At 40.6% G+C, this 16,619-nt stretch overlaps 1 protein-coding gene across 4 annotated transcripts in view; it reads right to left on the reverse strand.

Moving 5' to 3' along the window:
- The window catches only part of nav2a (neuron navigator 2a), a 171,634-nt gene that overhangs the window by 130,805 nt on the left and 24,210 nt on the right, over window positions 1-16,619 (reverse strand). The window contains exon 5 of one of the 4 annotated variants that reach the window (XM_061814918.1): window positions 7,183-7,305. The exons of the other annotated variants lie outside the window; for them this stretch is intronic. Coding sequence (XP_061670902.1) covers window positions 7,183-7,206 — 24 coding nt within the window. The 5' untranslated portion in view covers window positions 7,207-7,305. The remainder of the gene's footprint in view (window positions 1-7,182; window positions 7,306-16,619) is intronic. 4 annotated transcript variants of the gene reach the window in all.

The raw sequence follows: 16,619 nt of genomic DNA on the forward strand, positions 1-16,619 counted from the left end.
CATCTTTCAGGCAAGAATGAGCAATGAATTGCTTTGTCTTTTGAAGAATGACTTGACGACTCAATCTCTCCCAAGTATTTCTACTCATGTTGCTATTTTTTCCTTTTCAGAGAGTCCACAGATTTATCCGAGCCAATTACTTGGTATCAAAATTAAGGGCGGCACTCTTAAAATTGAACTATGATGGAATAGAGATAAAAGATAAAATGATTAAAGTAGAGCAGATTGGTGGATAGTGAGCAAATAAAGTGTCAGGAGTCATCCTCCCAGGAAGTGAAATCAGTTTCTTCCTAGTTTCCCTGAGGCTTTAACACATGAGCTCTTAACTCTCTGGTTGCTTGCAGCCACAGAGCACAGGAAGGCCAGGGCAAGCAGCCTCCGAGAACTGAAAGAAAGAGTGCGAGAGTTTGAAAGGAGCAAATCCACATGCCAGTCCATTGTTGCATCCAAGTAGTACAAAGGCTGGCTTTATCTCAGAAAGGGCCAGAAGTCAGGTGGACTTTGAGGTGCACGTGGAAGTGTGTGGAAAAGAAATAGGAGGTAAAGATAAGTCAAGTCGAAAGAAACATCTCTCCACTAAAAAGGTCAAATTTGTCTTTAGTGAGCGATGATGAAATAAAGTAAGAACAAAGACGAATGTGGAAGATAATGCACAGTGAAATGAATGGGACGGCTGCAACCCATTTGTAAAGGCCTTCGCTCACCCGAGAATTTCATTGGATCCACATTTTCCCTTGAACAACCGCCCCTGTCCGTCCTCACTTGCACTCATCTTGTGGCACACTTTCACCTTTGAAGTCGCTTGCATGCTGTATCCATTTATTAGCTTTGCCACAGGTCACTGGCAGGCAGGGAGAACATGAAGAATGGTGGTAGCACAGGGGGGGGATGATTTATATTCAAAATCGCAGACACTGCACCTCCAGCAAAACTAAAATGAAAGAGGAATCACTTAAAACAAATGGAAGAGGTGAAATTAGCACAAGCCAATAATTTTAGCCACCATGGGATGACGTTTCCACACAAGCGTTGGTGCTCACATGCGCATCAGGCTGTGCAGACGTGCACCCTCAAGTCAGGCTGGTGTGGGTGGGAAGTGTGGCGGGCACAAGGGAGATCCCATTGCCCTTGAAGGCACAATCAGCTTTCAAATAAAATTAGCTTTGATATGCAACTAGTTTTAAGACATCCACAAGTCAATTGATTTCCAACCTGCATGGAGCCAAGGCACATATTTTACTGTTGGAAAATTTCACAGCACACTGACAAACAAAAATCTCACAAAAATCGGATACATTAATTACTGTATGAACGTCCTGCCTTTTTCGAACAGAAAAGCATTTCTCTGTTACTATGCATCGCTGGCATTAACAGATGAACAAAGATACATTATTTCTTGTAAACAAAGATTTTTTTAGCAATTAAGTAGAATTTTATAATTTCCCACGGCACACCTGAAGAGGGCGGCACGGTGGAGCAGCTGGAAAGCATTGGCCTCACAGTTCTGAAGACCCGGGTTCAATCCCAGCGCCGCCTGTGTGGAGTTTCCATGTTATCCCCTTGCCTGCATGGGTTTTCTCCAGGCACTCCGGTTTCATCCCACATCCCTAAAACATATATTAATTGGAAACTCTGCCCCGAGATGTGATTGTGAGTGCAGTTGTATGTGCCCTGCGATTGGCTGGCAACTAGTTCAGGGTGTATCCCGCCTCCTGCCTGATGACAGCTGGAATAGGCTCCAGCACTCCCGCGACACTTGTGAGCATAAGCAGCTAAGAAAATGGATGGATGGATGGATGGATGGATGGATGGTTGGACACCTGAAGAGCACTTACGGCACACGAATGTGCCCCAGTACACTGGTTGAGAATCACTTCCCTTGCCTCAGAACCATTGTAGACTGAATACTTTAGCTGGACTTGGTGGCAAAAACTGAACTCAACACGTGCTTTAGTGATTGGAGGGACAAAAGGTCCATCCATCCATTTTCAACACCCCCGATCCTGGTAAGGGTCACGAGGCGCCAGATCCTATCCCAGCTGACTACACCCTGAACTGGTCGCCAAACAGTCGCAGAACACAGGAACAAAAGGTTAAGTACAGTGAAGAAAATACATATTTGAACACCCTGCTATATTGCAAGCTCTCCCACTTAGAAAACATGGAGGGTTCTGAAATTTTTACCTTAGGTGGATGTCCAATGTGAGAGAGATAAACTAAAAAGAAAAATACAGAAATCATAATGTAGGATTTTTTAACGATTTATTTGAGTGATACAGTTGCAAATAAGTATTTGAACACCTGAGAAAACCAATGTTAATATTTGGTACAGTAGCTTTTGTTTGCAATTACAGAGGTCAAACGTTTCCTGTAATTGTTCACCAGGTTTGCACACACACACTGCAGGAGGGATTTTGGCCCACTCCTCCACACAGATCTTCTCTAGGTCAGACAGGTTTCTGGGCTGTCATTGAGAAACATGGAGTTTCAGCTCCCTCCAAAGATTTTCTATTGGGTTTAGGTCTAGAGACTGGCTGGGCCATGCAAAAACCTTGATGTGCTTCTTACAGAGCCAGTCCTTGGTTTTTCTGGCTCTGTGCATCGGGTCATTGTCACGTTGAAAGACCATGCCACGACCCATCTTTAATGCTCTGACTGAGGGAAAGAGGTTGTTCCCCAAAATATCACAATACATGGCCACGGTCATCCTCCCCTTAATACAGCGCAGTCCTCCTGTTCCATGTGCAGAAAAACACCCCCAAAGCATGATGCAACCACCCCCGTGCTTCACAGTAAGGATAGTGTTCTTGGGATGGAACTCATAACTCCGTCTTCCTCCAAACACCGTTAGTGGAATTATGACCAAAAACTTCCATTTTGGTCTCATCTGATCACAAAACCTTCTCCCATGACTCCAGTGTATCATCCAAATGGTCATTGGCAAACTTTAAACAGGCCTTGAGATGTGCTGGTTTAAGCAGAACCTTCCGTGACATGCATGATTTCAAACCATGACGTCTTAGTGTATTACCAACAGTCACATTGGAAACGGTGGTCCCAGCTCTTTTCAGGTCATTGACCAAGTCCTGTCGTGTAGTCCTGGACTGATTCCTCACCTTTCTAAGTATCATTGAGACCCCATGAGGTGATATCTTGCATGGGCCTCCACTCCGATTGAAATTGACCTTCCATTTTCTAATGATTGGTCCAACAGTGGACATTTTTTCACCAACCTGCTTGGCAATTTCTCCGTAGCCCTTTCCAGCCCTGTGGAATTATACAATTTTGTCTCTGGTGTCTTTGGACAGCTCTTTGGTCTTGGGCATGTTACAAGTTACAACTGATTGCATGGGGTGGACAGGTGTCTTTATGCATCTAACGACCTCACACAGGTGCATCTGATTCAGGATAATACATGGAGTGGAGGTGGACTTTTCAAGGTGGACTAACAGGTCTTTGAGGGTCAGAATTCTAGCTGATCATTAAAAAAAAAAATCCTACATTTTGATTTCTGGATTTTTCTTTTTAGGTTATCTCTCTCATAGTAGACATGAACCTATGATGAAAATTTCAGACCCCACCATGATTTCTAAGTGGGAGAACTTGCAATATAGCAGGGTGTTCAAATACTTATTTTCTTCACTGTAAGTTAAGTTACTGTAAGTCTCTGTCAGTTTCTATGTGGTGCAACATTATTCTTTATTTGTATTTTCTTCTAATTATGTTACAACAGTTTTGTTCATTTGTATTTGGGAAATTATGCAGGCTTTTCAATAATTTAAAGGTCCTGTATTTTGGGATATTTTAAACCTCCATAAAGTGACTATAACATTGACTTCGTATGAGCGTCAAAAGACACCTTGGTTAAGTCATACAAGTCTCCAGAAAAGGCCCAAACTAATACCAGCTGTAACGACACCCCCCTGACTTGGAGGAGAACTGCAGCACATTTTCAAAACTGCGCATATTGGTTGCACTCAATTTTTGAGCTCGTGCACCTATGTCATCTAATCATGTCACTGGCCGGAAGAGTCGGTCAAACAAACAATTCTTCAATGCTAAGTCGGTTGGAGACGATGCGAAAATACGTCTTATAGCACAACGCCCAGTGTTTTGTCCGATACCATTAAATATTTAGAAGGTGATAATAAACGAAGGTACATGAAAAAATGAGAGACACTTGGCATAGAGGACCCATATTTAATGCCCAAGTCGATGTTTTCACTAATAAGAAATTGGACTATTAACCAGCTTCCGCTTGTCTTGGACAACTAGATATACATATGTATCTGGTGAGTAAGTCGTCGAGATTTACACGGAAGAGTTTGAAAGCATAGAAAAATCTGGACGCATAAAAATACTTCAATACAAATACCAATATTTAGATAAATGACATCTGGTTCTACACAAAAAAAAAAAAAAAAAAAAAAAAAACGACTCAGACTGGGAGAGGTTTACCGAAGATTAACATGTGATGACTCCCTGTCATTTTTTTGTTTTTGTTTTTAATTGTTCTCAAATGAACCAACTTGGCATTATAAATACTTCTTGGGAATTTGAGATTCAGAAGAATAATTCCGACCTGAAGTGATCGCTACACAGTCGCGTGTATTTACTTGGGCACCATGCATCACATGTAATCTCGTCTATTGTAACAACCAACACCACAACAAGTCTCAGGCGTTGTGTATATTCTGCTCCGATTCAACGTCCCCCGCACTGTCAAGCAGCTCTTTTTGACTGGCAATAGGGGGCCGTGAAAATGGTGACGTCATGTGCACGCGCTTTAAATGGGCAAACTGTACGTTGGCTAGCCGCAGGGACATCAACACGGTCACCGCCCTCAAGTGCAAAAAATTCAGGAAAGGCTTAGATTTATTATATGTTTATTCAGAAATGGAGATTTGAATGTTCACCACTCGGTTTAACTATTATTGTAAGAGTATGTTTTTTTTTTTGTTTAAGTCAAATGCCTTTCTAATGGTCTATTTCTCTTTGTGTTGGGTGCGATGGCATAGTTACGGCATGGAAAAAGGCAAGAATGAAATCGTTATCTATGCTATCTTTGATTAAGCCATCCTTCTCTTTTAGTGTCTTTTGTAATTACCAATTCTAGCACTGACGGTCATAATCTCAACACGGCCACTAATGTTTGTTTCACATGAAGAAGCCCTTTCTAAATCACAATGGACTGTTTTAAAAGGCAACAAAATAATGGCAATTGTTTTGGCTTCTTCTGTGCTCTTTATCACAAGGCGAAGACCCTCCCGCCTTTGGGATTTCTACTTTTCCCAAGGGTGATAGTACTTCCCAGACACACATCATTAAAGCTTTGTAAAAGCAATAGGATCCTATCCAGTGGAGCAAGGCCAGTACATTGTCACAAATCGCTCAAAATAAATAAATAAATAAATAAATCGATAAATAAACTCTAGTATACACCCCTCTCAGTTTTGAATTGGAGAAAAGACTCAAGCTTAAGTGACATAAAAGCTTTGCTGGAGAGAAACAAAGCCAATTGAGCACATACAGTAGCTTCAACACCTCAAAGTTTAGGAGAATAAAAAGGCAAATTGCTGCCATAAATAAGTCTGCTTCAGTCTTTGTGGAGGTAAATGCGACGAAAGGACGACGAGACAGGTTAAACCCACATGAGATTATAAAACCGGAAAAGTAACCAGCCTTTAACAGGCACTGATTTGCATTCAAACTCCAAATGAATCACATTTATTTTCTGATGTATGTTCACATTGCTACTTGAAAATCAACACTAAGCAAGACAGGGAGCTGGGGAAACGACCATTCTGGAGTACTAAAGACAAGAAATTTACAAAATGAGAAGCCATTATTACAGACACACACTTTGACCAGAAAACTGTTGGAAGTCCACTTACGTAAAAGTTTTGAACTATTACACAAAACACACAACGGTGACACTTTTGGTTTGTGGTGTGTTATAAAATTCTTGAGTGACGTTTTTTTTTCCCCACAACGAAATTGAAAGTGTGAAGGTCTTTTACTGGATGAGTAATTTGGGGATTGCAGTCTGGGTCCGGACCTAGAACCTGCTGCATACACCTGCAGTCAAAAAAGAAGGGCTAGGATTTGAAGCAGCCATTGTAGGCTTTCCAGTAGTGCTTTGGTGGATGAGACAGTGTACAAAATATCTACATGCAAATAAAGCAATCCCACGTGACCTTACTCAGCCAATCAAGTCTCTATTTCAGGTAGGAATCATAGACTGGATGTAGGTAGACCAGACAGAAAGATCAAGAGCAATGGAGCAGGTGGAAAGAAAAACAAACTAGTGTGAAAGTGAGTTGAGCTACAGTTACAGTACAGAAAATGACTGATAAAAGAAGTGAATATCTGGAACAAATGGCACTGTCCCTTACAATTTTGATGAAACGGGCTCGACACGTAGTAAAAGTGCAAATGTGAAACACCGTTAGGAGTCAAATCAGACAGGTTTTGAACAAACAGTCACTCAAAATCAGAAGTAAGATAACAGAAAAGGCAGGCAGGGCTCGCTAAGGCTCAATTCTTTCCCTGAGGAAAAAAAACAGGGGATTTGAATGATTTGTGTTATTAATGCTCATGTCTGATAATTAAGAGATCAGAGGCGAAGAAGACATTCTCACTTGCTCAAGTTCATCTGGTTCTTTTAGCTTTCATTTTTCTGACTGTGACACCGTGCCCACCTGAACAGCTACAGTAGACACTAAATGAAATCTTCACTGTTTAATGAGGACCCTGGTGCATAGCCAGTGAGTACAGGAATATGGCATTTGAGTAGTGGGGGAGCCCCAAACAAGATCACGAGAGACTTCATTAACTACTAATTGATTCCATTTGTGCTTTTGAGGGACTGATGGCAAACAATACAGCTCTTAATAAAGTTCGACAGAACTATTCATGTCTTTCAACCTATTACAGTTGAGAAATAAAGGGCCCATGTTACACTATAGAGTCGGGATAATAGATAAGGATCCAACCTATATGTTATTTGACAAAGGAAGGGAGATTTGCTTGACTTTGAATCCCCGTTTGAAGCTTCCATCAAATCACTGCCACATTCCCTTTGAGGCACTAGCTAATTTGATTAGTGTAGCATGATTAAAGCCTATAAACACAATGTTAAGAGTGACGGACATGATAGCAATAAAAAAAAAAAAAAAGCACCTTTTCACTCTTGATGTATGGCATGCGAGTTGAAATGATATATCACTGGTGTTGGGTGGAATCCTCTACATCTTGAAGGGCTTCAAATAGGATGTTCCTTTCCACTCATTGACACCAAACAGACTGTGGAAACAATGTAAATTGATATTCCAATCTGTAAATTATCCAGGTGGACGAGCATTAACATGAAAAGCAGTCTTACTGTGCACGTGTTTCAAGCAAGCCATTAAAGATGTACTGTATTTTCCGGACTATAAGTCGCAGTTTTTTTTCATAGTTTGGCTGGGGGTGCGACTTATTCTCCAGAGCGATTACATCCATCCATCCATTTTTCAAGTCCCTTATATGTTATTTTCACACTAACAACCATAGGAGGGCGCTCCAGGCCCGTGTAGCTGATGACAGATGGAGAGCACAGCTTCCGGGTGAATCAGCCATGCAACTTTCCGGGAAGTCATGGCTCGACAAAGTATGGGCTACCGTGACCACCAAAACCATCCTGCCGGTATACAGAAACACTGGAAAAGACTAGTTGTAACTGCAACCTACGAGCAATCTGAGGTAAGCGACGTAGAAGAGGAAGCGGCGCGTCGTCTACCTCTGAAGTTGGCAGACTTGTTTAGATGTGACACCGAGGATTTTAGTTACCGGACATTTGGAGTGACACGGATGGTTTTGGTAAAATTCTTAGTATGTTATTTATGCTATAGTTATTGGAATATCTCTTAATGTTATGTTAACATACTAGGCACATTCTCAGTTGTGTCATGTAACGTAAACGTACTGTTCAGCCTGTTGTTGCCTCTATTGTATTTTTATTTTTAATTGTTCGTCATTTAACTTTTAAATGACATGTCTGTTCGTGGTGTTGGATTTTAATCAAATAAATTTCCCCCAGCCAGCACAGTGGCTCAGTTCGTAAAGCGTTGGCCTCACAGTTCTGAGGTCAAGGGTTCAATCTCGGACCAGTCTGTGTGGAGTTTGCATGTTCTCCCCGTGCCTGCGCGGGTTTCCTCCGGGCACTCCCGTTTCCTCCCACATTCCAAAAACATGCAACATTAATTGGAAACTCTAAATTGACCCGAGGTGTGATTGTGAGTGCACCTGTTTGTCTCAATGTGCCCTGCAATTGGCTGGCAACCAGTTCAGGGTGTACACTGCCTCCAGCCCGTTGACAGCTGGGATGAGCTCCAGCATGCCCCGTGACCCTCGTGAGGATAAGCGGCAAAGAAAATGGATGGATGGATGTAAACTTCCCCCAAAATTCGACTTATACTCCAGTGCGACTTATATATGTTTTTGTCTTTGTTTTTATGGATTTTATGGATGTTGCAACTTGTACTCCAGAGCGACTTGTAGTCCGGAAAATATGGTAACCTTTGTTCGTGTTCTGGTTTACCTGTCTATAATTAACTGGATACGCCAAAATTTTCTTGAGCTAAATCACAACAAAACTGAGATAATTGTTTTCGGCAATAAAGTAAAGAGAATTGCTGTTAGTAAACACCTGGACTCTCTATCATTAAAAACCAAAGACCAAGTCCGAAACCTTGGTGTTCTGACTGATTCCGACCTGACTTTCAACAATCATATCAAATCAATCACAAAACTACCTTCTACCATCTGAGGAACATATCCAGAGTGAAGGCTTGTATGTGTCAAGCAGACCAGGAAAATCTCATCCATGGTTTTATCTCAGAGCATATAACACCAATCCTACAGTCCTTGCACTGGTTTCCAGTCAGCTTTAGAGGATATTTCAAACTTCTGCTACTGGTCTATAAATCACTAAATGATTTAGGTTCTGAAGACATGAAAGAAATGCTTACAGAGTACAAACCCAGTAGAGCTCTGAAAATAGTGGAGCACAGAGCCAACGCAAACATGGTGAAGCAGCATTTAGCTATTATGCTGCGCAGAAATGGAATAATTTGCCAACACAGAGGTGAGGTTATCCCCAAATGTGAATATTTTTAAATCCAGGTTGAAAACGCTTTTTTTCCTCATGCTTTTTAGAATATATCCACTTTTTAATCATATTACTTGCACTGTATGTGGTTGTAATTGTTGTTTTATATATATATAGTCATTTTTGTTTTTGTCCCATTTTAAATGTTTTATCTCTTTGTTTTCAGATGCTTTTAATCATGTAAAGCACGTGTATGAAATGCGCTATACAAAGAAATTTGTTTTGGTTACCGAGAAAAAACAAGGTATTCCAAAACAGATTCAGTGCCTGTTATCTGTCAGTTGAAATGATCACACTTGTCTACAAGAGGATAGATAAGACTTAAGGATTCTGAAAAGCAGTTCAAGAATAATGCTAAAAGATTACTGTAAAATCATAATGTTGTGGGGTTTTTTTTTTGTATAGTGGGGGGCAGAACAGTGAATTATTGGGATGTCTGCGTTCGAAAATCCGCTGAGGCGCTGCTGAGTGGAATTTGCATGTTTCCATGAACATTCCAAAAAACTTGCAATTAAGTTTAATTGGAGACTAAATATGATAGGTATAACTGTGACAGTCAATGTTACTTTTCTACATGAAACCTGCGATTGAATGACAGTCTATATGACGCATTATGTGAGAATGATGAAACACTTGTTTGAGCAACTTAGGAGTAGAATTGTTGACTGAAGTTCATCTTGTTGAATACTTTTGTCTTTCTGTCACTCTTTGCTACTCTTATCCGGCATATTAAACAGACATATCAGCTCTAATCTTGCTTTGAATTTCAGTGTGTCACGTCACTTTGAAAGCCATTCTCTAACAGGCAGGGTAACGGGAAGACTTTTAGGCTGAGAAGGCAGTTGTCCTCATGGCGCTACGGGCTAATGGCTTCCAATTTGCCTGTCACATGGGCTTCAGCTCAACACACAGACAGTGCCTTCATTCCAGAACACCACTGAGGGAAAAGAAGGCAAAACCAGTTAAATTTCCAAGGTTTGAGGTCGATATCAGCTTTATAGAATTCTTCACATGGTTATGTGTAAATTGAAATTTGCATCCGCATTATAAACCTGAACTCTCTACGTTTGACAAACCAGCTAGAATTCAGATGTTTGCTGAAATGATTGCGCGTCATAATTTAGTACTTTAGCGGAATTCAGTCAAGGAACAGTAATTAATTTTCATTTTTAGAATTATGTGAGAAAAGCTGAACCCTAGCACTTTAGTGGTATGAAATTATGCCATAGTGGCATTTCATTTTATTTTTTTTGTGGAATACTAGCAATTTCTAGGGGGAAGAAATACAGCATAGTATGACTTCCATTCTTTTGAAATGCATTGCAGGATGGGATCGCTGATGGTCTTGAACAAGGAAAGTAATGCTCATCATGCTTGAAAATAGTCAAGCATTTTTGTTGGGTTAGAAAGGGATTGTGCACCATGGCAAAGGTCTCGTGCATTCATCTTGGGAAAGACCACATCAGCTGACACCCAAATCCAGATGAATTGATGGAAACAAGATTGATGGAATTCACTGGGCAATATAAAACACACTCTTTTTTTTGCAAGACAGGATTAATTCATGCAGCATCTCCCAAATGACCAAATGACTTTTTTTCACCCCATCTGTCCTGCTGACAGCATTATCCCAGTTGCATCACTGTCAACCACATCATATGTATCACTGCAGGGTGCTAATTACCTGTGATGCAGAAATAAAACCGTGTGGAACCTCTACACAAACACACATACAGTAGTTGAGCCCACCACCTCTGCCAAATGTCTCGGAAAATCCCTCAAGAGAAAGCCAGCAAACATAACTCCAACCAAAAGACCTCTGTTAGCACTGCCAGTCACATTGGGGATTGTCACAACACACAACTATGCACAACAGGCGCAAGTCATCAGATGAAACATTCATGAGAGAAATTTAAAGTGAAAATTGTGGAAAAATGAAAAGCAAATCCAAGCCACAACTTCATTCATTTTCTATAAAGGTTTGTCTTCATTAGGGTCACACGTGAACTGGATCCAATTTTAGTTAATCTAAGGCTGGGCACACCTTGAACTGGTCACTGGTCGATCACAAAACATCAGAATGAAAAAGGGCTCCAGAATGTTTATTTTCTGTCATAAATCAAGAGAGATGTATGAAAAGGCGCAATGACAGTCCAGAATGGAATGGGCCATCAAGGCCAAGATTACAACCCTAATCCAATGTTTGTCAGACACTCACACTGATCCCTTAATCCAGACTGCTTAAGTGTCTCCAGTCAGACGGAGTGCCAACAAACCAGTCTCGCCCCCACCTTAACCACCACAACGCCACCTCCCCCCACAAACACACACTAAGATATGGAGACCAGCTGCTGGCCTCAGCTGTGTTGCAAGTCTTTGTGTGTGCATCTGTGTGGGTGAACCGAGGTAAATAAATATGCATATACGTCTGTATTCGCAGATGGGCAAAATGGGAATAACTATAAATCATCTCACAATAACCATTATCATATGAAAGAAACACCAATGGCTGTTGTTATTTTACTAACAACTGAACCATTATATTCCATCATCAATTCCCTAAAAATAGAGAATGGAAACATATCTTACATTTGACTTGGTTTATTTTTTTTTTTATTATTATTTTTAACTGTACACCACAGCATGTACATCCAGCAAATGCTGCGTTGGCTGCAAAGTGGAATGAGAAGATGACAAGGTCATCTCTCTGGAAGAGCAGGTTCCAAGATGAAAAATGACTTGTGGAACTGATTGAAATAAGGAAATCTCAAGTCCAAACAATAGAGCTACATAGGATAAAACAAATGAAAATGGGAAGTTACGCTTTTTGTTCCACATCGTATTTGAATGTTACGCCTCAAGATTTGTACAGTTGTCAGTATTGAGGTATCATAAATAGATTCAGTATATCATGAAAACTTGTCACGCTGAAACTGTATACCACATATAGACTCAAGGTTTTATCACGTAAAATCGTGCAAAATCCAATAGCAGCATTTCTGGAGATGGATCATGGGACTCATAAGGAATGTGTGCAATAAAAGGAAGTTAGCCCAGTGAGCCTAGGAAAGCGCTGAGGCTGTAAACTCTCTGCTGGTGATGTGCACAACCAAGTGCATGATAAAACCAATGTAGTTCTGCCTCCCCTACCCCAGATATGAAAGTAACACGTGTCTACTTTAAGTGGATTGTACCAAAGGGTTTCCACCGTGTGTAAAGCACGTATATGATTGTGTGACTCTAAATGTACATGTTTAGTCTTGCAACTCAAATTTATTTCATACAAACTATTAATGTAGCACCACTTTCCTCAAACCCATCGAGAACACGACTTAAATTAATTAAATTCAAATTGTTAATGGAACATCGCTTTCCTCAAACCCATAGAGAACACAATTTAATTTCATTTAATTCAAATTATTAATGTAACATCACTTTCCTCAAACCCAGACAGAACACACCGTATGTATCTTGTGCTTAATGAGATCCCGCCTTCCCCCACTTTTTTCCCCTTCTGAAATTCCCAGAAATGCCAACAAAATTTTTCATCATTTCAGTAATAAAAAACAGTCTTCCTAGTCTCCAAGATAGGTTGATGGAACGTACTGTATACATTCTGTAGGTAGCCCCTAAACACTTTTAGGAGTCAACAGGCATTTTGTCTTAAAAAAAAAAAAATACAAAAGAAAAAATAAAATGAAAAAAATTGGAAGTGGATGCATGCCACTGTGAAATTAGACAACTGAACCGTAAAAATTAGAAAACTGATGTTATTCTTTTGTGGAGCAAGGCATTGATTCACAAAACAGCACAACAGCTAAATAGAAATTATTTCCTCATTAATAGCTTCTTGCATTGAAATCATCGGTACCTTGAGGGGGGAAGCTTTTTGGTGAAGTGATGGAAAAAAGGCTTCAAACTTTTGTATCAAATCAGCTTTTAATAGCAACAAAAAAACAATTTACTTCTCTCTATGTGAGTTCGGAAAGAATTGTACAGTTTTCAGTTGCAGACTAAATTTAAACCTGACACTGGGTGTCAATTTCCAGATGCTTCCATGCCTCCCATCTTGCCTTCAAAACAGGACTCATCTGCAGAGAGGAAGTGATCTGATGTGACAGAGCCCCACACTTTGTGACAGATTCACAGCAACACAGAGTGCCGAAGATCTGATTTGCACTCCATGCTTATGTGCATGTGTGCAGGCCTTAATACTGAATGCACTTTTGTTGTTTGCAAGAAAACCTTCAAAACAACCTTCTACGTGTGGTGGGAGGCTCAAGGATTATGTGCACAAAGATGTGGCCTGAGCAGCTTTATCACTGACACTGTGAGCTTCATTTTCATGAATGCTGTAAATCCTGTGTAGCGGTCAGACAAACGCAGACCAGTGGATGTGAGAGTGAGCGGACCAACTTCAGTCACCAGGAATCAAGCTGGCTCCTCTCATTCCTTGTAAATCTGGCGCACTCACAGTCTCGCGTGGAAACATCTCTGCGTAGAAGAGGGTGATGTCAACACAGAGTCTGCACAATATCACTCTAGATGTCCTAGCGATACTACAGGCATTGTCTTTCAAGCTGTATCATCAAAATCAGAATAAGAATCAGATTTAATGGCCAAGTGTGTTACAAATACATTTTTGGTCACCTAATAATACTGATGGAATGAGGTCATTACACCACTGGATTTATTTATTTCTTAACATTAAACCATTTTATTCTGCCATTTACATTGCATGTCATGTACAAAACAACCGTAGACTAAATAATTCTACTCACTCTGAGAGAATAGACAACTATCATAAGAATTTATCAGTAGCAAGTTGTTAACTGGAATTAGAAAATGTATAAAATTAATTTTTCCCCACAGCACACAAACTCAACTCAAAATGTTCGATATTGCATTCCATTGACTATAAAACCAATATTTTACTAGAATAATATGGGGTTTGGGTTTAAAGTGCAACCTTGTGTGGACGTCAGCGCATAATTTGAATCATGGACATTTTCTCATGATCGATTTAAGGCTAAAAAGTGGTGAAGCACAATGTCATGGCCTTGTCATTTCCAGAAGTCTTTGTCTTTGGTTCCAAGATGACATTTGGAGGAAAAAGCACTGTCCAATTTGCAAATATTGTTTTCACAAGACGGACAAACAAGCATAAAAGCATACAAAAACATTTCATTTACAATCCCCAAACTTTGAAATGTGAAGAGCATATTTTTCAGATGTTGTGTATTAACGTATCAAACAAGTGAAAATGAATGCCCATCCCCCATACCCGTGTTATTCTTTGCTCATCTAGTTCACCTTAACCTGCTGTGAACCCCCAACCAGGGACAGTTTATGTACCACATACTGTGCCTTTTCCTCATATTTATCACTCCCCCACCCAAATTGTCATACACACTACTGGCCGGCCTAGTCACACCACTTAAGGGATGCTTACCTGTCACATTTAATGAGGGTTCTACAACATCAAAAGGGGCAAGTAGGGTGGCTGGGAGTGGGGGAAGGTATGAAATTCAGCGCTGACAGCCCTTTCCTCACGATCGATGAATAGAGGATAAAGAAAAGCAAGGGCCCCAATTTCTGCTGGGAATAGGCTCACTTCAGAAATTGCTGGAAAATGAAATTTGCTTCCAAATTAGAACTCCCTGCCAGGCACTGTTTGCTTAACTACATTCATCACTGCAGCAGAGAATATGCGGCACGTTCACTACACGATTACAAACGTATGCAAAGCAAGTAAGTCAGAAAAGAAAATACACCCTTGTTAATGTGCTGTTTCACCAGCAGCAAATAAGAAACTGCCAGCAGCTTGAATTTCTTTCATTTTTTTGTAAACGTGCAGTGCCGACCCTGAGGTATACCACCTGCTCTGACACCCCCAACCAGCAGTCACCTCCCACACATGTAGTTGAACAACCGGAGTGTGCTCGAGGAAATGGAAGAAAAGGCACAATACTGGGAAGACATTCATGAAGATTGGACTCACAAAATGAAACCCTAAAGTAGAGTTTTAACAGCAGATCATAACCAGCACAGACACATTACAGAGACTCACTGACAACAGTCTGTGCATTTATGTCACTGTGCACTGTGTGCGGCTGGAGATGAAACATCGAGAAGGCAGCGATGACAACATAGAATTAGCATGACAAGAGAAAAGACTGTCAGATGTAGTGTGAAGAAAAGACATTCAAAATCTTGGACTTTGTTACGCAGACAGCGAGGAAGATAAATATAAGATGGCTTATAAAACAAGCGTATCATGCATTACTGTACTCTTTGTGAATTGTGTAAAGAGGCAAATAGTTGGTGAGATTTCAAATCAAACACACGTCCAGTGCTTAGCAGGTTTTTTTTTTTTTTTTTTTTAAACACAAAAAGTGTTTCTAACAGAAAATGCTATATTGATGTTGTAAACGAGATTTAATATGGGATTTGGAGAAAAATTATTTGGAGACAATGTACTATTTAAATCTGCAACTTTTGATGCTGGCTAGTGAGGGTCTTTTTCAAAGTGTCACCTCTGCCCTCAGCCATATAAAGTGAAAAATATCCAGATGGTCCTATGAGGATCTCAGGCCAGCAATGATAGCTTTGAAACTATATGACTATAGGACAACACCTCGTCTCACGCCCAGACTCAGTTTGGAAAAGCTCCAGGTCACATAAAGACCGAGACGCCCACAAAACCTGCCCCCATGGCTGCCCCTCAGGTACTGTCACCACTCCATAAGTGGCACTGTTTGACTGAGGGTTTCTTGTGCGGCACGTGCTGGCAGCTAAACTGAGAAAGGAGAAAAAAAACCTACAATGAATTGGTTTCCTTTCATACACTTATGCAAATGATTTGTTTGTTTAGGTGAATCATTTGCGAACGACGCAACGCAACGCAGTCCTCATCTACTATTCTATTGCCCCAAAAAATAAAATTCTAAATTCTTGGTACGTAAATTCTCACCGACACACATGAATTTAGTCCATGATTCATATTATCAGTGCTGATTTCCGCCTTTTATGTGCACCCCTGTCTATATGTACAAATGTCACAGAGTAATTAGGAACGGCGTGCAAATGAGAATGATTACATTCTGCAGACTTCAGCATGGAAGAAAGATTTGCCTTGCGAATGGAGCAGTGACATTACCTGCCCAGTGCAGAGCAGACACATGCAGGGATCCCATGATAAATATATAATGGGGCAGCCAGCACAACCCGTCAAGCAGGATGGCAGTACACCAGTGAGGGATGAGGCTTTTATGACGCTTGCTTCATTATTCATGAAGAAGATGAGGTTTCGGGGATCCTCGGCTCATTGTTGGCTGGACTGTCGAAGCCGGCCCAGTCATTCATTATATCACACTTACACACAATCATTGACTACTGCTCAGTGTCTCTGCCAGAATGGGACTGAGGAGCAGTTCAAGATTCATATGGTAACTGCTGCGAAAGGCCA

Source organism: Syngnathoides biaculeatus, chromosome 3 (assembly GCF_019802595.1).
Source record: "Syngnathoides biaculeatus isolate LvHL_M chromosome 3, ASM1980259v1, whole genome shotgun sequence".
In the NCBI taxonomy this organism is placed as follows: domain Eukaryota; kingdom Metazoa; phylum Chordata; class Actinopteri; order Syngnathiformes; family Syngnathidae; genus Syngnathoides; species Syngnathoides biaculeatus.